We start from the raw sequence: 26,611 nt of genomic DNA, 5'->3' as shown, positions 1-26,611 counted from the left end.
ATCAAATGATGTTTCTTAGGTGTGAGGTATGGCGTACACAACTTATCTAGAGTAGCATCAGTGAACATGTGATGGATCTCATGGTGTCTTGAATAAATCTATTAAGGCGTATTCACAAGATTTATTTAAACCTAAGTTAACATAGATGCACCTCCTGATGTTGGTTTGGTCTTCGTGAAACGGATAAAGTCAGGAGGAACTGATGGTGCTGTCAAACCCGGCTTTATCTTTTATCCAGGATTTCTGAATCCTATTTTTGTGAAAGAACCATCCACTATTACAGTCATACACAACAGTTTAATGACGCTTCCTTTCAAAATAAAATATTTTTGTTAAAATGTGTTTGATTGAGTCTGATTATTAAGTAGTTAATCTTTGATGGAGCAGATAATCCACTTGTAGAGTTTTAATGATTGTGAACTAAAATCCTTCCTGTTGTTCAGGTTGAATCAGTGAATGTAAATGTTGCTCCATGTCTCCATCTAGTGGACTGATAGTAGAAGTGCAGCAGCTGATGGCAGCTTCCTCTGCCTCTCTGCTGTCTGACTGCTTTCACCTGGCACTGATATGTAGCAGAGAAGAAGAGCCAATCAGAGGAGGAGCAGCTGATCTTTTTCCAGCACTAATGATGTAAAGGATGATCAGAGTTGATGTGCAGATGAATGATGTGTGTTTCCTCTGCAGGTGAAGCTAGAAAGTGTGCGAGAGCTGATGTGAATTCAGCAGCATGCATCAGTGTGACGACAGAGAGGAGGGAGTCCCTCCCTCTAAAACCACTCTGTGTGGGGAAGATGAGAGCCAGAGCAAAGGTCAGAGGTGAGGTCACCATCTCTAACTGTCCACAGCCCTTTTCACACAGCGTTCACTATATCAGGCCAAAACAGACGTGGTGATGAAGCTGCTGCTGCTGCTCTTTGCTGCTTCATCCAGACTGAAAAGATTCAGTTTTAATCATCATGTTTCTATCAGGATCCATCAGAGACTCACAGAACCAGAACCCAGCTGTGTGTCCTTTAAGAGCAACAGGTCAAAGGGTGAACCCATTAACTTTAAATCTCCTGGATCTCCACCATCAGAGAGGTGAGCTGTTTCTAACTGCTGTAAACTGAACCAGTAAGTTTCAGATGTTCCCAGTTATATTTACAGAGTTTTGATCCATTATCTAAACCAGCTGCTCTGTTCTAATGAAAACACCTTCATATCTTCATCTCTGGGTGATGATGATGATGTTCTGCTGCTTCCTGGCTCCATGTCAGACTAACAGTGGGACACATTTCCACCACCCACTGGGAAATACCTGGTAAACCAGTCTGGTCCATCAGGACTTGGTTCCTGTGTGCATTGTGAGATCAGTTCAGCAGGAAGGAAAGCTTCATGATGTGGTTGGTGAGATCTGCTGGAACTCAACCAGACTGAGCTGATGTGGACCATCAGAGGTTCTGCTGGTTCTTAGTGGGATCAGCAGGAACATTAAATCTTTACAGCTACTTGGCTCATCTGGTTCACTGCTCATATCCAGATATCACTTCATGGACCTTTACTTTCTGATTGTCTCTGTGTGGACAGATATAATGTGAGCTCACTGGCTTCCAGGATCTACAGGATCTATTTTTAATCCTCTATAACACATTTGTCAAACTCAAGGCCCGCGGGCCACATGTGGCCCGCCACATCATTGTATGTGGCCCCCAGCGTTTTATAGGCCCATGATTGACTTAAAATAGGTTTTGAGCATGAATTGACTACAAACTACAACTCCCATAATGCATTCCGATTGTTACCAGCCAAAATTGTGGTTTCTCGCCACTAGACAGCAGCAGAGTCACCTCAAGCTGCTTATTAATTTTCCCAGTGAATAAAACTGAGATATCGACAAGCTAACATCAAAAAGCAGGGCCGTGCAGAGAGCACCAAAGGGGCAGGTGCTCAAAAAAATGCACATCTAACCGCATTTTAGAACAGAATATTAACAAAGCCACACAGCTTTCAGAGTTTAATAAACAACGATAAATTACAAAATTGTGACATATACAATCAAAGCTGAAGCAGAAACGATATGTTTAATGTTTTCCATCATCTGACAAGTAGCAAGTCTACTCCACTTTATTCACCAAAAACGTTTTTTTTTTAAATTCACCAAAAACTGTTCTGTAATCTGAAACTTTTGCTACGTTGAGCTCCACAGTTAGCCGCCTTATCTCACTGCACGAGAGGCATTTGCGTCATACGTCACGGGCAAAATGTCAAAGGTAACAAGGTGACTGGCTTATTATGTTGTACAAAAAAAACACAAGAAAAAAACAAATAATTTTAGTACATGTTATGTGTCAGAAGAGGGCTTAGGAAATAATAATATATAAAAAAATGGACCGAAAGGGCACTTGGGGGCAAGGTGCAAAAGGGGCAGGTACTTAAGCACCCCTAGTCTCCCCACCCCCGACCCTGCACGTGCCTGTCAAAATGTCCAAGAAAATAAACAGTCTTACAAGTAAGACTGTTAATGGAGATGTGTGTGAGTTGGTGTCAGGGCGGCAGGTGGCGCTAGACTTTTTTTGTTATCCATTATCTTGACTGACAACATAAAAAAATTGGTCATGTACTATTTTTATCCATGAAATTACAATCATATTAACGTGCTATTTTGTCACATTTTATGCGGTTTAGGTAATATTCACGGTGAATCCAGATTCCATCTCAAATTAAGCAGATAAATGTATCTACATTTTTCTCCGTAGTGACAAAAATCTCTGACTGAGGCCTCAATAACTTTTAATAAATTAAATTAAGCGACTTCACTTAAATTAGCATCACTTCACCCGCTGGGGTCTGAATGCACTTCTTCCTGGTTCCCATCTGCAGAAAAATATGCGCTAATTCATCAGTCAATTGGATCTGTCTGATCCAAACAGATTAACTGAATTTTGTGAGTGTTTCACCCTCTGCGCGATCAGGTGTGCGCTTTTACCAGGATTTGTTTTGCGTGGTTTCACTTCTCTGAAACGGACAAATGTTACGTCTGCAGCGCTCCTTCAGAACGCCGCTCTCCTGGGTAACATCTACCCTGCTGAAGGCTCCATTTGTTAAATTCGCTGGATGAGTTACTTCCAGTGGAAGTAAACACCCACGTATCTCAGAGCTCCTCCATGCCCACATCACCTCAGATCCAGTCATCAGAACCTGATGGATGTCCCACACTGTCCTGAAGACCTGTGTGGACAGAGCCTTCACTTCCACTGTCCCCAAGCTCTGGGACTCTGTCTCCACCAGCATCAGATCAGCTGACAGTGTGGACAGTTTGAAGTCCAAGTTCAGCACAAACTTTTTAAATGTCTACTGGTGATTCTGGTGTTCCTGGTCTTCATCCTTGTAGTTCATCTTCTTCTTTCTAACTTCTTTGTATTGTCTTCATGTGATGCTCTGTTTTCTGCTTTTAATGTGACACTCTTAGTTATTTTATTAGTAAATATTGCTGGATGAATATTTCCTGCCTTCCTGATTGTTCCTGGTTCCTCCACAGAGTGGACCAGCAGAGCTCAGAGGTTCCCAGTGGTCCGTCTGCCCAGCAGCATCAAACACAGCTGGACTCCATATTTATGGTCTGTACATGAACAACAACTACTTTTCCATGGTTCTGTTCACAGTCGTCTCCATGCTGCACTTTGTAGACCAGAGGACTGTCAGTCTGTCCAACATCCATCTGGTGTTTGGCTCCATGATTTCAGTCTGATGTTTCCTTAATCTATTATTCTGTTCCAGCTGCTGGAGGAAAACATTGTCACTTTTGTGAAGAACGAGCTGAAGAAGATCCAGAAGTTTCTGAGTCCAGATTACACAGAATGCTCAGAGAGTCAGATAAAGGATGATGAGGTGTTGAGAGGTGATGATGAAGAGTGGAGGAGAAGCAGCAGAGAGGCAGTGATGAAGATCACACTGAACTTCCTGAGGAAGATGAAGCAGGAGGAGCTGGCTGACCGTCTGCAGAAGAGTAAGAGGATTTCTATAAAGATTTAACCTGATGGATAAATATCACATTTACTGATGTCTGACGAAATGAAATCACATTTATTTAAATCATCTTCAGAAGGTATTTTTTGTTTCATCTCTGATATTCCTATTTCTGTTATTTCAGAATATCTTACTGCAGTTTGTCAACATCGTCTTAAATCTGGTCTGAAGAAGAAGTTCCAGTCTGTGTTTGAGGGGATTGCTAAAGCAGGAAGTCCAACCCTTCTGAACCAGATCTACACAGAGCTCTACATCACAGAGGGAGGGACTGGAGAGGTCAATGATGAACATGAGGTCAGACAAATTGAAACAGCATCCAGGAAACCACACAAACCAGAAACCACAATCTGACAAGAAGACATATTTAAATTCCCATCTGGAAGAGATCAACCAATCAGAACAGTGATGACAAAGGGAGTGGCTGGCATTGGGAAAACGGTCTTAACACAGAAGTTCACTCTGGACTGGGCTGAAGACAAAGCCCACCAGAACATCCACTTCATATTTCCATTCACCTTAGAGCTGAATGTGCCGAGAGAGAAAAAGTTCAGCTTGGTGGAACTTGTTCATCACCTTTTTACTGAAACCAAAGAAATCCGCAGCTTTGAACACTTCCAGATTCTGTTAATCTTTGATGGCTTGGATGAGAGCAGACTTCCACTGGACTTCCCCAATATGGAGATCCTAGCTGATGCTACAGAGTCCAGCCCAGTGGATGTTCTGTTGACAAAACCTCATCAGGGGGAAACTGCTTCCCTCTGCTCTCCTCTGGATAACCACATGACCTGCAGCAGCCAATCAGATCCCTCCTCAGTGTGTAGGCATGGTGACAGAGGTCAGAGGGTTCACTGACCCACATAAGGAGGAGTACTTCAGGAAGAGATTCAGAGATGAGCAGCAGGCCAGCAGGATCATCTCCCACATGAAGACATCACAAAGCCTTCACTTCATGTGCCACATCCCAGTCTTCTGCTGGATCACTGCTACAGTTCTGGAGGATGTGTTGGAGACCAGAGACGGCGGAGAGCTGCCCAGAACCCTGACTGAGATTTACATCCACTTCCTGGTGGTTCAGACCAAAGTGAAGAAGGTCAAGTATGATGGAGGAGCTGAAACAGATCCACACTGGAGTCCAAAGAGCAAGAAGATGATCAAGTCTCTGGGAAAACTGGCTTTTGATCAGCTGCAGAAAGGAAACCTGATCTTCTATGGATCAGACCTGACAGAGTGTGGCATCGATATCAGAGCAGCCTCAGTGTACTCAGGAGTGTTCACACAGATCTTTAGAGAGGAGAGAGGGCTGTACCAGGACAAGGTGTTCTGCTTCGTCCATCTGAGTGTTCAGGAGTTTCTGGCTGCTCTTCATGTTCATCGGACCTTCATCAACTCTGGTCTCAACCTGATGGAAGAAACACAAACATCTAAAAAGTTTTCATTATTTAATAAACCTAAACTAAAGTGTCTCCATCAGACAGCTGTTGACCAGGCCTTACAGAGTCCAAATGGACACCTGGACTTGTTCCTCCGTTTCCTCCTGGGACTTTCACTGCAGACCAATCAGAGACTCCTACAAGGTCTGCTGACACAGACTGAAAGTAGCTCACAGACCAATAAGGAAACAGTTCAGTATATCAAAGAGAAGATCAGTGAGAATGAGTCTGCAGAGAAAAGCATCAATCTGTTCCACTGTCTAAATGAACTGAATGATCGTTCTCTAGTGGAGGAGATCCAACAGTCTCTGAGTTCAGGAAGTCTCTCCACAGATAAACTGTCTCCTGCTCAGTGGTCAGCTCTGGTCTTCATCTTGGTGTCATCAGGAAAAGATCTGGATGTGTTTGACCTGAAGAAATACTCTGCTTCAGAGGAGGCTCTTCTGAGGCTGCTGCCAGTGGTTAAAGCCTCCAACAAAGCTCAGTAAGGATACACATTGTTACTGCAGTTATTTTTGATAGGTAGAAATCTGCTAATTATGAGGTAAATATTCATGTTTCAGTTTATATATTGGTGCTTTCTCTCTTCAAAGTGACCCACTGAGGGGCATGTGCAGCAAAAAACAGGCTTTCTTTAGCAGCTGAACATAATGTTACATAGTCAAGCAGCAAAACTCCTCCACTTTATGTTAACATTGAAACTGGATTAATATAGTTAATTGTGTAATTTTATAATTCTCTTTCCAACCTCCATGTGTCCCATAGTTCTGTCATTTAAGGCCCAACTATAGAATCAACCAGTTCACAACAAATACAAAGGTTGTGTAAAATAAGATGGTTCCTTCTCTGTCCAATAAAAACATTGTTTATTTGAAAAAACATGAATTTAGAAGAATTTTTTTATTTCAGATTTTCCTCCCTGTCTCCTTAGACTGAGTGTCTGTAACCTCTCAGAGAGAAGCTGTGAAGCTCTGTCCTCAGTTCTCAGCTCCCAGTCCTCCAGTCTCAGAGAACTAGACCTGAGTAACAACAACCTGCAGGATTCAGGAGTGAAGCTTCTCTCTGCTGGCCTGAGGAGTCCAAACTGCAACCTGGAAACCCTCAGGTAAGTCTGGGCCCTTGAGAAATTGTTGCATCATTGGTACAAAAAGAAGAATTATTACAGATCCCAGCAGTTGCTTGGCTGTCTCAGCCAGCCAGCCAGCCAGCCAGCCAGCCAGCCAGCCAGCCAGCCAGCCAGCCAGCCAGCCAGCCAGCCAGCCAGCCAGCCAGCCAGCCAGCCAGCCAGCCATCCAGCCAGCCAGCCAGCCAGCCAAGACCTTAGGCTCTACCTCAATCTTCTCATCTTCTCATCATGTGATGAATTGTGTGTCTGCAGCTTATCAGGCTGTTTGGTCTCAGAGGAAGGTTGTGCTTCTCTGGCTGCAGCTCTAACCTTTAACCCCTCCCATCTGAAAGAGTTGGACCTGAGCTACAATCATCCAGGAGACTCAGGAGTGAAGCTGCTGTCGGCTGGACTGAAGGATCCAGACTGGAGTCTGGAAGCTCTCAGGTATGGAGGAACCTGCTGCAGGAGCAGAGAAGGTCTGATAGAGGAGGAAGAGGAGAAACGTCTTTAGTCAGTCTGATGGGAAATGTTTAGTTTAAAGTTGAATATTTAGTTTGATAATGAAATATTTAGATGCCTCATCTGGAAGCAGAGGTCATTACCCAGTTTTCTGGAATATTTTCCTGACTAAGAACGGCTCACAAGGAAAATTAAAGAGTGGGATGGATTTAATAGAGTTTAATAGGGACTCTGACTAAATGAATAAAAGTGAAGTTCAGTTAGATTTCCATGATGATCTACTGATGACAGAAAGGACTTTAAAACAATATTTGATGGAGCTCCAGACCAATCAGCCCCAAGGAGCAAAGATGAGAAGAAAAGTAACTCCATGTTGGTCAGATGGATGTTTAAAAGTTCTAAGAAAGAAAAATAAAGATTTTTAACAAAACTCACAACTTTCAGGATTTAATAAAAATATAAAATAAATGTAGTAGTTTGTTCTCCACCAGGGGGCGACATCTGGAAAATGATCAAATGAATGAGAGGAATCAGGACAGAATTTAAATTCCTTGTTTTCCAGATAAAATGGAGATTTGCAGTGAATGATGAGGAAAAAGTAGAATTGTGCTCTGTTGACTGCGGTAGAAATTAAAAACAATAATCAGACCTTTTAGAGTTCAGCTCCAAGAAAAGACTCATGTGTTTAGGTTTTCAGTAGTTGGGAAATCTTTTGGGATTGTTCAATAAAGTTTGGGAAAAATTTACAACCTCTTGGAAAAAGGCAGAGACCCTTCATGTTGGAAAACCAGGGAAATATCCATCCGACCAATCAGATTCCAGATCCACAGCTCTGATGTCACATTCAGGAAAAATAATGTAATTGTAATAAGAGAAAGAAAACTTTTTATTTGTAAATTAGAGGGATGATATCAGCCCATCAGATGGTTTAGAAGAGGGAGAGGAAGCATCATGGACTGCAGAGGTCCTTCACCTGATCCTGGTTGTTGGGACAAGAACTTTGTTACTGAACTTAAGGACATTTTTCATGGATCTGTAAGTAGATTTTTTTCCAGACAATACAGGAACACAAAACACACAAATTACTAAAGTTTTTTTTGTACTGTTGCAACCATTAAACAATCTCCCCTTCAGTTAACCTTTATAAGTGGAGACACATTGTTGATGGTACTATTATAAAATAACTTAAATTAAGTTTTAGCAAATATCAATGTAATTCACTCAGGTGGTGGAGCATTGATGTTAGCAGCTGCTGAAAGTAACTAAAAAGTTACTTTTAATCAATCAATCAATCAATCAAATTTTATTTGTATAGCACATTTCAGCAGCAAGGCATTTCAAAGTGCTTTACATAATTAAAATAAAAACAGAAATAAACAGTGAGAAAGAGAGAAATTTAAAAAATAAATAAAAATAAAAAAAACAAACTCCCGTTGTCCTTTGCGGAATTTAACTAACTATAGAGGACTCCGCCGTCCTTTGCGGAATTTAACTATTTCATAGAGGACTCCGCCGTCCTTTAGCAGGGGACGCCGCCGTCCCACACAGAATATAACTAACTTAGAGTTAGGGGAGTCTGCCCTCCCGCGGACCTTAACTGCTTTTATTGTACCTGCCTTTGCGGAATTTAACTAACTATAGAGGACTCCGCCGTCCTTTGCGGAATTTAACTATTTCATAGAGGACTCCGCCGTCCTTTAGCAGGGGACGCCGCCGTCCCACACAGAATTTAACTAACTTAGAGTTAGGGGAGTCTGCCCTCCCGTGGACCTTAACTGCTTTTATTGTACCTGCCTTTGCGGAATTTAACTAACTATAGAGGACTCCGCCGTCCTTTGCGGAATTTAACTATTTCATAGAGGACTCCGCCGTCCTTTAGCAGGGGACGCCGCCGTCCCACACAGAATTTAACTAACTTAGAGTTAGGGGAGTCTGCCCTCCCGCGGACTTTAACTGCTTTTATTGTACCTGACAGTGCCTAGGATTCTCAGGGTTTAACTTCCTTTGCGGAATTTAACTAACTATAGAGGACTCCGCCGTCCTTTGCGGAATTTAACTATTTCATAGAGGACTCCGCCGTCCTTTAGCAGGGGACGCCGCCGTCCCACACAGAATTTAACTAACTTAGAGTTAGGGGAGTCTGCCCTCCCGCGGACTTTAACTGCTTTTATTGTACCTGACAGTGCCTAGGATTCTCAGGGTTTAACTTCTTACCAGAGGACGCCGCCGTCCCACACAGAATTTAACTAACTTATAGTTAGAGGAGTCTGCCCTCCCGCGGACTTTAACTGGTTCCATTCCATTTCCATTCCACTTTAATTTTCATCGTTTTCCACCCTCATTTTTCACTTTCTTCCCCATACATAAAAGAAAGAAGAAAAAAAAATTAAAAACATTAAAGACATAAAAACATGGAAGACATCAAAACCCGCACTCTAACCCTAATTTAGCCATAAGCAACTCTAAACAGGTGGGTTTTAAGTTGAGATTTAAAGGCACCCAGTGTTTCAGCTGTTTTACAGTTTTCTGGAAGTTTGTTCCAAATCTGTGGTGCGTAGAAACTGAATGCTGCTTCTCCTCGTCTGGTTCTGGTTCTGGGGATGCAGAGCAGACCAGAACCAGAAGATCTGAGGGGTCTAGATGGTTGGTACAGTAATAACAAATCTTTAAGGTATTGTGGTGCTAAACCGTTCAGAGATTTATAAACTAACATCAGTATTTTAAAGTCTATTCTCTGAGCTACAGGGAGCCAGTGTAGGGACTTTAAAACTGGTGTTATGTGCTCTATCTTCCTGGTTTTAGTGAGAACCCGAGCAGCAGCATTCTGGATCAGCTGCAGCTGTTTGATTGATTTATTAGTCAGACCTGTGAAGACGCTGTTGCAGTAATCAATGCGGCTAAAGATAAATGCATGGATGAGTTTCTCTAGATCGTGCTGAGACATAAGTCCTCTAATCCTAGAGATGTTCTTCAGGTGATAGAAGGCCGACTTTGTGACTGTCTTAATGTGGCTCTGAAGGTTCAGGTCAGAGTCCATCACTACTCCCAGGTTTCGGGCCTGATCGCTGGTTTTTAGTTGTAATAACTGAAGCTGTGCATTGATTCTAGTTCGTTCCTCTTTAGGTCCAAAGATAATAACTTCAGTTTTGTTTCTGTTCAGCTGGAGAAATGTAACTTAGTTGCATTGCAATAATAATAATAATAATAATAATAATAATAATAATAATAATAATAATAATAATAATAAATTTAATTTGTACCGCACTTTTCATTAGAAAAAATCTCAAAGTGCTACACAGTGCAACTAAAATTGTAAATAAAATCAATATCATAAAAATCATGTGGAGGCATTGCAAATCAAGTATCCAGTAATCTAACTAAGTTACTTCTTCTAGTAGTAATCAGTAATCAGATTAAAATTACTTTTTCAAAGTAACTATATCATCACTGGTTAAAAAATAGGGGTCCACAAGGCTTTTAGCGTCTTTTTAACATGTCTGATTTGTGACGGTGCAGCAGCAAGACTCCGCCTCCATCAGTCTCACTTTCACCTGGTGCTTAAAGTGAACATTATAAACTACACACCAGTTTTTAAATTGTTAATAGGCCAAGTAAAACCGGAGTTATGCAAGAATAAGTAAACCATATTTTCCCGAATGTCAGAGAAATGTCAAAAACCAGATTTTCCGGTTATGTGGAAGGGAATGAGCTTCCAAAGGTAAAAAACAAAACGGGAAACCCACAGCCGGAGTCTGGGCGCAGTGAGGATTTCCATGGTGATGATGGCGGATCGATCATTATTATTAGTAACTGATAAAGTGGATCAGAGACTGAGAGGACGATGAGATCCTGGCTGTCTGAGAGGCAGCTACTCAGAAATCCAAGCAGGGGAATGGCAGCGCTGCAGCTGCCAGGAGTCGATCACTACGGGGTGAGGTGGAGCCACTCCCCCAGCAGCTAGTAGTAAACAGCTTACAGCCACGGCTAACTCTGGGAGCCAAGGTAGAAAAGCCTTTTCTCTATAGTCCAAAAGACTTTTTTACTCCAAAATGCAGCCACAGTGTCCAGAAGAAAAACATGAGAGCATCATTTGCATATTGAGAGTCTACAGAGGCTGATAATCTCCCCACTCTGCTCCTGGATCAAACTTTGAGTTTTATGTCAAATCCACATGAATTAAATGACAGAAACTAATTTTCTCACTAATCTGTGGTTCATTTTGTCCAGCTGTAGACTGTTAGACTCTGTCCAATCAGAGTCAGGTATTGTGTAGTTGGTGCTTTTAATCAGTTTTCAGTTAATTAAATCCAAGTCTATGGAACACAAAATGTCTCTAAAATCACTCTGTCCTTCTAAAATTTTTCAGAAAATCGTAAAAGTGCATTGAATCGTATCAACTTGTATCGTTTGCCAAATAATGTGATACCAGTGACGTGCGGTGAGGTCCATAGCTGGTCAGGTAATTGTCAGAGTAAATGACCCTACATAGACTTCGTCTTGTGATGAATCTCTTTAAGGCCAATAAGAAATTCTCTGTAGTCTGATCTGAGACCAACTCTAAGTGTACTGCTCTTGTCACTGCACATGTATACAGTGCTATGCATGATTTTACAGACCCATTCTGTAAAATCCAGCAAAATCTACACAAGTAACTTCAATAGGAGGTGATTCTGTTACTCTCTCCAGGTAATGGAGCAGTGATCTGTTGTGCTGCCTTAACCTTTAGTTTTTTTGCAAATGTAACATTTTGAAACAATGTGTCTTACAAGCTGTCTGCCTCTCAAAATCCCATATTGTTCTCTAACTTGAGTTAATGTGTCTCTTACACCAGAAGGCATCACTCTTTCATGACACGACTGAACTAATAGTTCAGATTACTTGTGATTTGTCGGTAGTATCCAAGGGTGTTGTTCTCTGAAACTAAGATCTGAATTCTGCAGTCTTCCCCCAACACTTAGTGGACCATTTTCATCTAAGAACAGTTTCAAATCTTTGATGTTAGAATCTACCTTCACATTTTGCTTTGACCTTAGCTGCGATATTTCAGAACTAAATCAACTCTCTTGTGTAGACTTAATCCAGCCAGTACATTTCAGCTGCACCAAGTTGTACTAACTCTCCCGGAACCTTCAGACAAGATATTGTGCTACTAACAAACCGCTTCACCCATGCAGTGATTCTTCACATGGTCTTAAGCTTGCTGTACCTTCAAAAGGTACAGCAACCTGTGCCTTTAACAGAGGTTCAGATTTAATTTTGGAGATAGTCCTTTATTACATCGTTGTATTTGGCAAATAAATTAGGATCAGTCTTCAGCCTTCTTGTTAGATTCTCAAAGCGTTTCTTTGTCTGGAAGCCGGTTTTTGTCACATTGCCAGTGTTACTCAACTTGGTACCTTCCGTTTTCAAATGTTGTTTGTTCAAAATGTTGCATAATTTCTGAGTCCTCTGGACTTTCTGACTGTTTATTTACAATACACAGGGACTCCACCTTCCAGAATGCATGCAACTGCTTAGACAGCTGGGTGTCTTCGGTCAAACTAATGTGCGAACATGTGGTGTCTGTAACACTGGAGGTCGTCACGGGTCCCTGTAAAGCCCATCCAAAAAGGGTTTCAGCTGTCACTAATGAATCTGTAATCCTTTGGACCTTCCCAGTAACATCCTGCCAGTAGTAATCTGCTCCAATTAACACCTGCAGCTCCTGTTCATTAGTGCCCTCTAGTGGAAAGTATCCAAGCTGCAGCTTCTTTTCTTAGTCTCTGCTTGAATGGGCTCACTTGGTACCTTTACTACAGCAGTGCACACCTCGGGGGTCTCTACAGCATCTATTTCGATTTTCTGTTCAGTGTTCCACACATTTTCAAGTTGAACTCTCACTATGTTGCGTTACTACAGGAGAGGTGGAACCAAAAACATGGAGGTTTAGTGTCTCTTGCCTCACAACTGGCAGTCCTGGGGCTCAGACAATGTATCTGTGAATGAAACTGCGCTGGCGGCCTCCATCTAACAGACAGCAAGTTATTTTTCTCTCCTTTGGTCCTACAGCATAAACTGTTTGGAGCAAAACTGTGTTTTGAGTATTCGTCTTCACTTTGACTGAGCTGGTCAACGAAGACAACACAGCCTCTGCATTTCCACTATTGCTGGTACTGTTGACTTCTGCTTTAGCTTCAGATGCTCACACACTGACAAGTGGTGTTTTCCATTGCACTGCCTGCACAAAATCTTCACTCTGCAGTATTTTGCAATATGTTTTGGGCCAAACCAGACAAAACACCGTCCAAGCCTTTTCAGTTTCTCCCTGCGTTCACTTATTGTAAAACCAGGACCGTTCTCTGGTTTATGGTCATTACTGCCACAAAACACACAGGTTTGTGGCCCGACGCTGGCTGTGTGCAAAGCAGTCGATGCTCCACTTTCTAGGTTGATCGCAGACATAGAATGGCTTACCCACATGCTTGTGTTTTGGCTCGGGTTCTTCAACATGTGGCCTGGTCTGGTCGGCTGAAGCGCCCGTTCTCTGTTTTGAACTTCATTTTGCAGAAACTGAATTAATTATGGGACTTTCCATTCGTTGGTTGAGTTTTGTTGCCGTGTATCAGCAAGTGTAGCACCTCAAACCACTCTATGAGGAAAACTAAAATGGTGGGTGCTTGGGTTCGACCAGGTACACCTTTATGTAGGCAATATCACTGACTTAGTTAATAGCAAATATGACCCGGAGAAACAGAATTTCAGGCAAAATCATTCAGCTTGACTTCATTAACTAAGGTGAGAGGGAACCCTCACTGTTAATCACCAGTTGAACGATAAGCTGTAAACACTAGATTTAAGGAAAACAAAAAGGAACAACAACATATACTTCTCACATAAGGCAGACCAACTAAACTAATAATGTGCACAATTCCCTAAGGCCGGGGCACCCTAAGCAATGTCCAAGCTAGTATGTCGTCCTGAACAAAGTCAGTTCTACTCACGACCTCCAAATAAAATACATATATATATATATATATATATATATATATATATATATACACTGCTCAAAAAAAATAAAGGGAACACTTAAACAACACAATATAACTCCAAGTAAATCAAACTTCTGTGAAATCAAACTGTCCACTTAGGAAGCAACACTGATTGACAACGGGGACGCTCGTCGGGTAAATCTGACTTTGATAACCTTAGCATGTGCTGCGCAGTTCGGTGTGTTTTGGTTCCGTTGGCACTAAAACAGGTCAACCCGCCACCACGTCATCAGTAGAGCAGCTGTTTATTAAATCAGCTAATCAACCGCCGCTGTGCTCAGGCGAAAACTTATTAATAATCCAAATGTAGACATTAAGCCTGACAGCATAATGTAACAGACTGGATGTTCTGTTTCAGTGTTTTTGCTACTTTTTTGTGTGGGAAATGTTTGTTTTTTGGTGCTGATTCCCCTGATCGGTAATCTCTGCTCTATGTGCTCGTTGAGCTGTTGTCTGTCGGTTGCCATGGCAACAGGTCCGCGTAAAGCGACACACCGAGCGAGAAAAGGCAGAATAAAAGTTGTTGGAGCTATTTTTTCTTTATTTCTTTATCCATTTGAATTTTATTACTTCTTAAATTTCTATTTTTTGTATTATTTACAGAGTTTATTTGTAGGTTGATAATTGTTGATTTTATTTATTATTTTCTTATTTATTTTCTAAATTCAGACAGGAAGTAATGTGGGTCAGTCCACATAGATCAGTGCAGGGGCCTGGAGAAGGACCAGCAGGCATTTGGGTTTGGGGCCGATGGTTTTTAAGAGTGGTAGCATGAGAACAAATGAAAGTTTGATGTCTGTAATTGTTTTGGTGAAAGAGGAAAATAAATCACCAAGAACAATCAATAAGTTTGGACATTGAACCTTGTTTTGCCCGTGTCTAGAATCATGACCCCAGTGCCTCAGTAGTGGCTTGGTGGAACTTTTACTGGATGTTTGGCTTTGGAAACAGTCAGAAGTGGTTCTGTTTGGTTCTTCACCTGTTTATCAGCTTTATTGTACCTTTATTGTGGCGCCACTGCAGAAGCTGCAATTCCTAAAACAAGCGACAAAAACTGAGCTAATCCCCTGAGTTCTAAAAACATGGTGATATTTATAACAGTCGTCAAACTACGGCTCCTACAGCATATTTAAAATAAAACGATTGACCAATATAAGTAGATATTCACCCTTTCTTGTATCTTGACAGAACTAACAGAAACTAAACTGTTTATAGATTTATATCATGGAGAATTGATCTGACATCAGTTTTCTAATCTTTATTTTAAGTCATATTTCATAGATATATCGAATAACAAATGATGGAGCTACTAATATTTTTGTGACAGATTTCTGCTTGTCCTGTATAAAATGGTTTTCTGGACTCAATGCATGTCAATTGATATGCATATCAATAATGAATATCAATTATCAGGAGAATGAAAGATGTGAAAATAATTAACTACAGTAAGAAATTGGATTTAACCCTCGGTGCTACATGAAGCTCATTTTGAAACAATGCAAGTTAAAAACAATATTTCATATTGTTTTTAATATGAAATATTAAAAACAATACATATATAAGACTTTTATTTTGAAGTCTTTTATTTTATACAATCATGTTCAGTTCAATTAATAATAATCATCATGTAAATTATGCTTAACATATAATTGTAAATCAGCCACTTATGAAAATAAACTGAACACAACATGGATTTTAATGCTGATTATTAAATCAGGTTGAGCTTCCAGAAATGTTTCCTTAGTTTCCTGATGTCCTTTTAGGCTTCAGTGAGTTTCTTCAGGTTGTTACTGAGGGATTTCCTTTCTCCTCTCTGTTGGAGCTTTTCCTGTGTTTGGAGAAATGAGTTGTGCTGCAGCAGCACCAACTGTCCTTCCTACATCCACTGCAGTTTGCAATCCAAATGTTGGACTGTTCCTGTCTCAGTGGAGGACAATGTGTGTCTGAGAGACATGTAATGTCCATGTTTGCTGCTGAAAGAGACTGATGGTCTGACCCCCCTCCTCCTTTCAGGGTGGAGCCTGCTGGAGGCCGATTCTTGACACCAGGTCTGAGGAAGTGTAAGTGTGTTTTTCATCTGATTCATGACAACAAAGCAGCTCACATTCAACCATCTTCAAACTGTCACATCACTCATTCAGGATCATCATCAAAGATCAATAAATGATCAATAACTGCAGCTGGATTGTGTTTGTTCTCTCCATCAGATTCCTGTCAACTCACCATCGACACAAACACAGTGAGCAGAAAACTCAAACTGTCTGAAGACAACAGGAAGGTGACATGTGATCGTGTGAGGAGCTTCAGTCATATCCTGATCATCCAGACAGATTTGATTATTATCCTCAGCTGCTGTGTAGAACTGGTCTGACTGGTCGCTGTTACTGGGAGGTCGAGTGGAGAGGAAATGTTTATATATCAGTGAGTTACAGAAGAATCAGGAGGAAAGGAGACAGTAGAGACTGTTGGTTTGGATATAATGATCATTCCTGGAGTCTGAGATGCTCTGATGATGATGGTTACTCTGTCTGGCACAATAACATAAAAACTCGTCTCTCCTCCGTCTCTAACAGAGTATCAGTGTATGTGGACTGTCCTGCTGGCATTCTGTCCTTCTACAGAGTCTCCTCTGACTCACTGATCCTCCTCCACACCTTCAACACCACATTCACTGAACCTCTGATTCCTGGATTCTGGTTCTGGTCTTATGGTTCTTCAGTGTTTCTTTGCTGATTTGAGTCTAAATATTTTCCTCCTGTCAGAGAAACTCTCACTGTTGAACAGATAGTTCATCTCTACAATCTATTTCTTGGTGAAACTTTTCTGATTGAGTCCTTGGAAACTTTTTCTTCTTCCAGTCCTTTAAAGATGGAAGCTGGGATTATTCCAGGATTATTCCAGGATTATTCCAGGATCCTCATGTTTTCCTGTTTGTTTCCAGTCAAAGCTTCACACTGAATATCAAGATGTTGTTTCTCTTATTTTTTCCTCTCATTCATCAGATTTCATTGAAATGTTGATCAGTTTTTCTCAATCACTGAACATTTTCTGTTTCTGTCGGCTCCTATTTTTCTAAACTCGTCAGATTTGAATATTAAATCTTTTTGTTTATTTGCTTCAGTTTTTCTTCATGTGTTTCAGAGAAATAAAAATATTTTTCTTCTTCTGCATTTGGTTCATTTGCTGCTCATTCTGTTCTTTTCCTGTTCAAATTTAAATATTTGCATTAAAAATATTTTTCATCAACTCTGCCTTTCAGAAAGTCCTAGTTAAAGTAAAACATTCCCATCCCATGAAGGTGAAAGATGAAAAAATATAATCTACAACATTGGGTCATTTAAATACAGGTTTGTCTCACCAAATTAGTTTCCAGCAGTTAATTGTTTATTGTAAAATTAAAAGATGACACTTTGTCTATTCCCTCAGAATAAACTCTGGACTCTCAGTGCAGAATTAGTAGTTTGAACAAATTCAGGCATTTATAGCTGCAGTGTGTAACTTTTACTAAAAATATGTTTTTTTACATATTTGTGAAAAATGTTACCGTGTCATGACTGTATGGCATAAGACAGATGAAATGTGAACAGATCAAACTCCTCCATGAGCTGCTATTGAGGTTTGAAGAAATACACCAGGTTGGTGTAGCGCGTTAGCATTAGCTCCTGTTAAGTACTATGTTATTGTAGTGCTTTAGCATTAGTTTAAGATAAATGCCTTAGTGTAGCGATTTAGTGTTAGCTACTGCTAAATACCATGTTTGTGCAGCATGTTAGCATTTGTTTCCGCTAAATATAATAAGTACAATTTTAGTATTGTGCTGTAGCATTAGCTAGTGCTAAATATCATGTTGGTGTAGCGCTTTACAGCTAGCTACTGATAAATACTGAGTTGGTGTAGCGTTTGGCAGTAGTTGCTAATAAAGTGCTATGTTGGTATTGTGTGCTAGTGTTAGCTAGTGATACATACCAGTTTGGTGTAGGGCATTAGTGTTAGCTAGTGCTATATACCGAGTTACCCTAGTGCTTTGGCATTAGTTGCAAATAAGTACTATGTTGGTATAGCACTTTACAGCTAGCTGCTTAGAAATACTGAGTTGGTGTAGCACTTTGGCATTAGTTTCTAATAAGTATAATGTTGGTATTGTGTGCTAGCGTTTGCTAGTGCTAAATGCCATGTTGTTGTAGCACTTTAGAGCTAGCTTCTGATAAATACTGAGTTGGTGTAGCGTTTGGCATTAGTTGCTAATAAAGTACTATGTTGGTATTGTGTGCTAGTGTTAGCTAGTGGTACATACCAGTTTGGTGTAGGGCATTAGCGTTAGCTAGTGATAAATACTGAGGTAGTGTAGTGCTTTGGCATTGGTTTCTATTAAGTATAATGTTGGTATTGTGTGCTAGCGTTTGCTAGTGCTAAATGACATGTTGTTGTAGTGCTTTAGAGCTAGCTTCTGATAAATACTGAGTTGGTCTAGCACATTGGCATTAGTTGCTAATATGTACTATGTTGGTATTGTGTGCTAGCGTTTGCTAGTGTTAAATACCAGGTTTATGTAGGGCTTTAGAGCTAGCTTCTGATAAATACTGAGTTGGTGTAGCGCTTTGGGATTAGTTGCTAATAAGTACTATGTTGTTACTGTGCTGTAGCATTAGCTAGTGCTAAATGCCATGTTGTTGTAGCACTTTACAGCTCGCTACTGATAAATACTGAGTTGGTGTAGCGCTTTGGCATTAGTTGCTAATAAGTACTATGTTGTTACTGTGCTGTAGCGTTTGCTAGTGCTAAATGCCATGTTTTTGTAGCGCTTTATAGCTAGCTACTGAAATACTGAGTTTCTAATAAGTAGTATGTTGATATTGTGCGCTAGTGTTACCTAGTGCTAAATATTGGGTTGGTGTAGCACCCTAGCAATAGCCAAAGCTAAATATCGGGTTTGTGTAAGGCATTAGCGTTAGCTAGTGCTATATACCAGGTTTGTGTAGCGCTTTACAGCTAGCTACTGATAAATACAGAGCTGGTGTAGCACTTTGGCATTAGTTGCTAATAAGTACTATGTTGTTATTATGCAGTGACGTTAGCTAGTGTTAAATATCAGGTTGATGTAGGGCATTAGCTTTAGCTAGTGATAAATACTGAATTGGTGTAGCACTTTAGCATTAGTTGCTAATAAAGTTCTATGTTGGTGTTGTGCACTAGTGATTAGTACTGAGTTGGTCTAGGGCGTTGGCATTAGTTGCTAAAATGTACAATGGTATTTAGCTAGTGCTAAAAGCCGTCGTCGGCCGCCTCCTTGTCCTCCATGATCTCCATCCACTGATCCTCTTCCTCCAGGTCGACCAGGACGGTCAGGGACTGACCGGACCGGCTGTAGAGGTCCTCCATCCCAAGGAGTTCTCCTGCAAGAGAACCTGGTCCAGAACTGGAACCAAATAAGTGGCAGAACAGTAAATCCACTGGACTTAAGGAAACTTTCAGATCCTACATGGTGAAGCTTTGAAGCAGCATCACTGCCCTTTGTGCCAAAAACATTTTCATAAAAATACATTTAACTGTTTCTGAAATAAGTGTAGTTTTTACTGACAAAGTACATTTAAAAAGTGTTATTTGAACACTTTGCGTTTTGCTGCCATGATTCTAACAAACCTGTGTAGTTCTGCACAGCAGCAGCAGGTCTCCTTCACATGTGTAAATCCAGCGCGAGCGTTGTAGCGCTCATGTTGCGTCTAAAGGCGGCTCGGAAAAAAAAGTTACCACATGTTAACAATGGATTAAACAGTTTTAACTTCTGATAAAAGTGACAGAGGACACAGATATGGGAAGTGTGGAAGCCCCTGCTGTATTAAACTGATATAGGAATAACAGAGTTGGCCATTCTAAGGTAAAAACCCAACGCATACAGCGTTCATGTTTTTTTTTCATCCAGACAGCTTCCCGAGCTCCCCTTGCAAAGGCACGGCGCCCCTCCTAGGGGGCGCACCCCAGAGTTTGGGAACCTCTGGTATAGCGCTTTACAGCTAGTTATTGATAAATACTGAGTTTATGTAGCGCTTTGGCATTAGTTGCTAATATATCCTATGTTGGTATTGTCTGCTAGCATTTGCTAGTGCTAAATGCCATGTTGTTGTAGCGCTTTACAGCTAGCTACTGATAAATACAGAGTTATTGTACCGTGTTGGCATTAGTTGACAATAAGTACTATGTAGGTATTTTGCACTAGCCTTTGCTAGTGCCAAATATTGGGTTGTAGCGCTTTAGCAATAGCCAAAGCTAAATACAGGTCTAAGGCATTAGAGTAAGTAGTGCGATATACCAGGTTTGTGTACCACTTTACTGCTAGCTACTGAGAAATACTGAGTTGGTGAAGCGTTTTGTTATTAGTTGTTAATAAGTACTATGTTGATATTGTGCGCTAGCGTTATCTAGTGCTATATTCTGAGTTTTTTAAATTATTATTATTATTATTATTATTATTATTATTATTATTATTATTGATTATTGTTTTTTATTCAGAAAACAGAAGCTATTTCTCATCAGCTCAGTGAAACGTCTTCTTAGTTTGCAATAATTTTAATTGTTAGCCTTTGTTTACATCTGGATTTTACTCCTCTGTCTTCTTCTGGTGCAGGATTACGACACATCTCACGTCAATGATGTAAAAGTTAGATAAAAATGAGTCCAACTTCCACTTATTTGGAGACCAAAACAGAGTTTGAAATTAACCAAATATTCCAGGAAGAGATTCTTATACTTCAACTGGAAACCCCAAAGATTATGAGAAATTAGTTCCCAGAACTATGGAAGCCCATTTCCGCAATGCATAAAAAAATATATAAAGAAGTCATAATTATGACTTTGAAGGTCATAATTATGAGATTTAAAGTCATCATTTCGACTTCCAAATTATGACTTCCTGTTTATCTTTTTTTTTGCATGGCGGAAATGGGCTTCGTAACAGAACCATCCGGTGTGGCCGATACAGAAAAAGTCCCACAGATGATTTAACATTTCAGCTTAAACATAAAGAAAACCTGAGATTTTCTGAGAACTTTACTTTTTAAGCAGTGAATTAAACCCGAAGCGTTTCTGCTTCTGGATGTCTCTTCATCAGACCGGAGCTACGTCGCTACGTCTCTGTGCTTCTCCTAATTAGCAGCAGCCTGTGGAGAAGCGTGAGGCGGAGGTGACTCTGCGAGATGATGGATCACAGGAACCGATGCCAGCCCAGCAGAGCGGTAGAACCTGGACTCGCTGAGGAAAAGGCTGTAAAATCCCTGCAGTTTAGATGCCAATTCATTCATGGAGCGAGTCATAAAGACGGAACTACGTACAGCTCGAGTGTTTCCGCTCGATTCTTTATTGAATATTGTTTATAGCAAAATGAACAGACATAATGGTTAATGGTGCAGTTAATTGGGCTTAATATGGAGCATTTACATTTGTTTTTCTCTCATTACAAACTGGGGCAAAGCTAATTTTTGTTCTTTATCACTTTATAAAGCATTACTTTTGGAAAAAGTCAGACAGACAAAGGAGAATAAGACAAACTGCTACAGAGTGTTTCCTAAGAAATAACACATTTTGTATTTTTTACATCATAACTGTTGATTTTATTGAATGTTTTTCTGAAAAAAAAATCTGCACAACAATCACAATCAGCTAAAACACGAATAAATATAAAGTTTTAAGGAGATAATTTATAAATAATTTACATAAAAACTGAGATTTCTTATTTCTTATATTATGAAAATTAACTTTGGGCTTGGAACTACAAAATATGAATAGATAAGAATTAATGAGTAAAGAGAAAACAGCCTGCAAAGAACTGTGCTAGCTTAGCAGCTAGCAGACAATTGTAGCTAGTAATAGCTATGATCCTCACTTGCTATATATCTTAACAGCAAACTAGCTAGCTAATTACAGCTTCTTACAGAAATTCAGCAATATATCCAATGTGTTGATAAAACTTAGCTAGCTTACTAACTTCCTGAAAAGTTACTACCCTGGACAGCTAACTAGCTAACCTGAAAGCTAGCAACATGCTAATAAATCCTGCTTAATAAACCTGCAACCCAACAATCTAGGAAGATTTTTGCACCAATATAACTAATTTCACCCCACATTTTAAATCAATCTTGTTAAAACATAGACTTATTTACAGCCACTGTTAATTCTGGTAATTTTATGTTTTATCATCACTGTCACTCTCTGCAGTTTGGCTCAGTTGTCACAAAATAAGTAAAATAAATAGAGAGCAACAAAAAAACAAACAAAAAGGACTTAAATGTTTTTGGTACTAGCTGCCAAACATTTCTACCTGTTTCTGGTTTTCAGATTATCTGTTTCTGGTCAGAGTGATCTGACTGAAAATAGAGGAAGCAAACGGTAAAAGTCTCAGAGTCAAAGGTCAAACAGAAGACAGCTGCGTCCGATGAAAACAGTTGCACTGCAAAAACTGAAATCTTAGTAAGATTAAATATCTTAAATTAAGGAGATTTTTCTTGTTTTCTTTCTGACAAGATAATTTTTCTCACCAAGAGGGATTTATGTTAGAATATTTTTCTTATTTTAAGTGTTTTTGTACTTAATTATCTCGGTAAGATATAAAAGCTTAATGTTAAGAAAATATTACTTATTATGAGTAAATATGTGCTAGAATCTAGAATATCAATATTTACCAATCAAACTTCAAATCTAGAACTTATTTTATACAAGTAAAAATTTCTTATTTCAAGCACATAATCACATCACTGCAAAAACTGAAATCTTAGTAAGATTAAATATCTTAAATTAAGTACATTTTTTCTTTTTTTCTTATTTTCTTTTCGTAAGATATTTTTTCTTATTATATGTTCTTTCTATTAGAAAATGTTTCTTATTTTAGGTATTTTTTCCTTAAATATCTTAAGATTTTAAGCCTTGATATTGAGAAATTTTTACTTGTTACAAGTAAATGTATTATTGATATCAATACTTAAAAGCACTGCAACATATTTTAAAGAAAAAAATTCTTATTTCAAGAAAAAGAAAGACTTCATGACTTCAATCTCTTTAATAAAACAAAGTATTTTTAAAATTGTTTTAGTGACACAATGTAAACAAAAAACATATCATTTTACATTTTGCAAAGTTGTGTGAATTAACATTTGATATAACATGTCACACTTTTCACAATTTTCAGAAACATAAATTGTTTATCATTTGCATGTTTCCCTTGCACCACAGTCACAAGACTACAAATAAAATGATCAAGACCTAATTTAATTGTATGAAAAAAAAAATTACAAGGTGTGTTAATAAGACATTGTATTATTATTTTACCATTTATTTTGGAGAGTTTGCAAGACAATGCATATGTGCATCTGATAAATGATATAGAGATTGTGCATTAAGTAACACTAATTATTTTTGAAACTGTAAATGTTGATAGACATATTATGACACTGATTAATTTTCATTTATATACAAATCAATTATATCGCCAAGATAATATTTCACCAAAACAAAGGTTTTGCTTTTGTTGTTGAATGTATAATATGGGGTAAAATCCACCAATTTTTCGGAATCCACTAATTCATTAGCCTGTGCAAGGTCTGGGACTTTGACTTGATATGCCATAATATGTCTTTCAAAATTTACAGTTTCAAAAGGTTGGTACTCAAAACAATACAAGGTTGAGTCAACTAAATATATGTTTTTTATGAGACCAAATTCTGGCAAATTACCGTTTATTTTGGAAATTATTAAAGATTTCTGGGCAATATATTTATTGCCATTTATTACAATCCACTTGACCGATACAGCAAGGTGTAATTCGTCATAACCAATGAAGTCTCTCAGTTTTCCTCGTAAATAATGCAGATCTTTCACCTCAGATACAGGCCCCATCTCCCTTTCATTTAAAAAGATAGGGTGAACGGAAAGGTCAACATTTTGACAGCTTTCATATATTTGGTTTTGATTAATAAGGGATTTGCAAATATTTTTAAAATTTAATTTTGAAGCCCATTGTTTAAAAAAACGATGTTTAGACTCAAATCGCATGCACATATGTCTAACCATTGGTCCTAATGATTCAATTTGTGATGGTAAATGTATTAGATAATGCTGTTTAGGTGTAATATTGTGCTCTGGGAAAAGCTCTCGCCAATGTTTCAAATGATTTTCAATAAGAGACTTCAATCTGGAGACAGATGCAATAGCAAGAACAGGTGCAAACACTAAATGCACAATCTCTATTAGCTCATATATCAGATGCACATATGCATTGTCTTGCAAACTCTCCAAAATAAATGGTAAAATCCTTAACAAGACAAGCATTTGTCCAGATGACTGTTTTAATTTACCATCACTTGCCATAAATGTACTCAGAGAAATCGGAGATGGCCGATCTCTAACATCTTGAGGTGAATAAGGAAAACCAAGAATCTTAGAATTTACAGAGTCCAGATCTATCATTCCTGACTGAATAAGATGATTTAAAACAGTCTTGATTTCCAAAGGAGCAGTACCCTCTAGAATTACGTGCATAATATCTTGTGGAGTTTGTTTTATAATGTCAAAGGCAGGAAAATCAACCAATGTGCTTCGTCTGTTGATCCCATATGTTGTTTTCAGTTGGTTGCGAAGTGAGTCTGTATCTGCTTTTTCTATTTCATCAATCTGTTTGATATGTCCCATCAATGTCCTTTTAGTAAATGAGTCCTCATTAAAATATGACTGCATGTCTTCAAAAGAACACTCACAATGTCTACATTTACTGTAAGCAAAGCCTACACCCTCTTTGAACCCAGCTAATTCATGCTGTGCCAGAGTATCTCCACAAGCAGAGACCATAGCACCATAAATAATTTTCTCTCCTTTAATAGTTTGCATTTTAACACCGCTGTATAATGCATCCATATCTTCTTTTATCCTCTGCAATATTATATTTATGCCACAATCGCGCAGATCTACTGATCTAGCCATGGCAACTAACCTAATAGCAGCAAGTTTAGACCTGTATTTTGGGTTTATGTTTGATAGGGTATAATATACCATTAAAAGTTTATTTTTTGTGCTGACAGATCCTAGTGGGTTACATATCTCCATTTCATCTGTGTACAAAACTATTTGCAGTGCATTTGGTATTTCTACAAATAAAGGATGTGATTTTAAAAGGCAGCCATCAACAATATCCTGAAAAAAACCTTCCATGCACCTCCGTGGGCCCTTTTCAATCATAAGAAATATCTCTGGGTGTGATAGAAATTGCTCTAAGCTTCTGACCAATGGTATGTAATGAAATACTTTATTTTTAATGAACATTTCTTTTGATGGTCCATGTTTATATTTGCATACGGTTTGAGTAATAAGAATTTCCTCTGTATCCAAAATGCATAACTGCTTCTTCATCATACTGTTCTGTCGAAATGTTGTTGCAACACTTGCAAATGGGTCAACAAAACCATCAAATACATCCATTACGTCTTTTTTAAGATGCTCTGATGTGCTTTCCGAATGCTTCTCCAGCACCTGCTCAATCTGGCTTCTAAGGTTGCTCAAGAGTGACGATTGGTACTGCTGCACTCCAGAGACAATGTCATTCATTCCTCTCTATAAAGAAAAAGAATAACACAAGTTCAGATAGACAAAACGCACGATTTTAACTATGATTTTGATATTAACATAACATACACTACAAGCCAGGTCAATCAACCTTCACTGTTACAGCAAAGACCAGTAAATGAAACAAATTATCTGTTTTGAAATAGATATTTTACCTGTGAAACATGATGCTTGGCCCGTGCATTTATCACAAAGGCAGTGGCATATGTTGTCAAATCCTGAAAAAGTGGAAGCTGTATTAAATATTCTGATCTGAGCTGACAGTCATATCACATGTCAAGTATGTTAGTTACAAAGAAACATCCTGACAACAATGTGATGGACCTCAACTCGTTAGCCTACGACAGCTAATATTTTTTCGCCAATGTTCTGTTAAGTAGTATGTTGCTGGTGACTTACTGGTTGTGTGACTACTCTAGGTTGGATGAGGGCCATGTCTGAGCCAGTTGTACAAGGCTCTTGACTGATGAAGATGGAATCCTGTAGAAGTTAATCAGATTGATAATTAATCTGTCAAACATAGCAGAAAAACATGACCTTACATGTACAATTCTAGCATCTTCTATCATTAATATTATTTTTGGTGTGTGTGTGTGCGCGCGCGTTCGTGTGTATTTTGGAAGTAGTGTGAGGAGCTTGTGGAGTAGTACTAAAAATATGTTCAGACAAACAAATTTATTTTCAATATTAAATTATGAGCACATAATGTGTTCCTTTTTAACATTTAAAATAAACAGGCGCGTAGCTAAGTAATATACTCACTTGTTGCTGCAATGGTCCTGGACTTTCTTCAAACAAATGTTCGACCGAAGGGTTGCCATCTTCTCCGGGGGGTTCCAAAAGATGTTGGAGGTGTCTTCTTTTTACATGATGATAAAATGAGTTATACACTCGATATTCATCAGTACACCCATCAATACCACAGAGCAACCTAAAGTTAGGACTGCGACTGTGCGTTCGATTGATGTGGCTCAGTAAGA

The 26,611-nt window shown here is 39.1% G+C and overlaps 1 protein-coding gene and 1 long non-coding RNA gene across 3 annotated transcripts; one reads left to right on the top strand and one right to left on the bottom strand.

Moving 5' to 3' along the window:
• The first annotated feature begins 702 nt into the window (after window positions 1–702).
• Window positions 703–17,159, top strand: LOC145554203 (NACHT, LRR and PYD domains-containing protein 3-like). Its single transcript, XM_081613700.1, is given in 10 exon segments — window positions 703–816; window positions 970–1,080; window positions 3,518–3,596; window positions 3,757–3,985; window positions 4,130–4,734; window positions 4,736–5,919; window positions 6,367–6,987; window positions 16,044–16,090; window positions 16,238–16,320; window positions 16,323–17,159. Coding segments are annotated over 10 exon segments (3,489 nt in total). The 5' UTR covers window positions 703–727; the 3' UTR covers window positions 16,764–17,159.
• Window positions 17,160–23,070: 5,911 nt separating this feature from the next.
• On the bottom strand, window positions 23,071–26,484 carry LOC145554208 (uncharacterized). Of its 2 annotated transcripts, XR_014090240.1 has the most exons (4): window positions 26,394–26,484; window positions 26,031–26,111; window positions 25,787–25,849; window positions 23,071–25,619 (listed from the first exon to the last, which is right to left on the bottom strand). It is a non-coding gene; the product is annotated as an uncharacterized LOC145554208 (long non-coding RNA). The 2 variants fall into 2 exon arrangements; XR_014090239.1 differs by lacking the exon at window positions 26,394–26,484 and having other exon boundaries at window positions 26,031–26,120.
• Window positions 26,485–26,611: the final 127 nt, after the last annotated feature.

Source organism: Poecilia reticulata, chromosome 12 (genome assembly GCF_904066995.2).
Source record: "Poecilia reticulata chromosome 12, P_reticulata-male-v2, whole genome shotgun sequence".
Lineage (NCBI taxonomy): Eukaryota > Metazoa > Chordata > Actinopteri > Cyprinodontiformes > Poeciliidae > Poecilia > Poecilia reticulata.
This window is presented reverse-complemented; position numbering and strand designations above follow the sequence as displayed.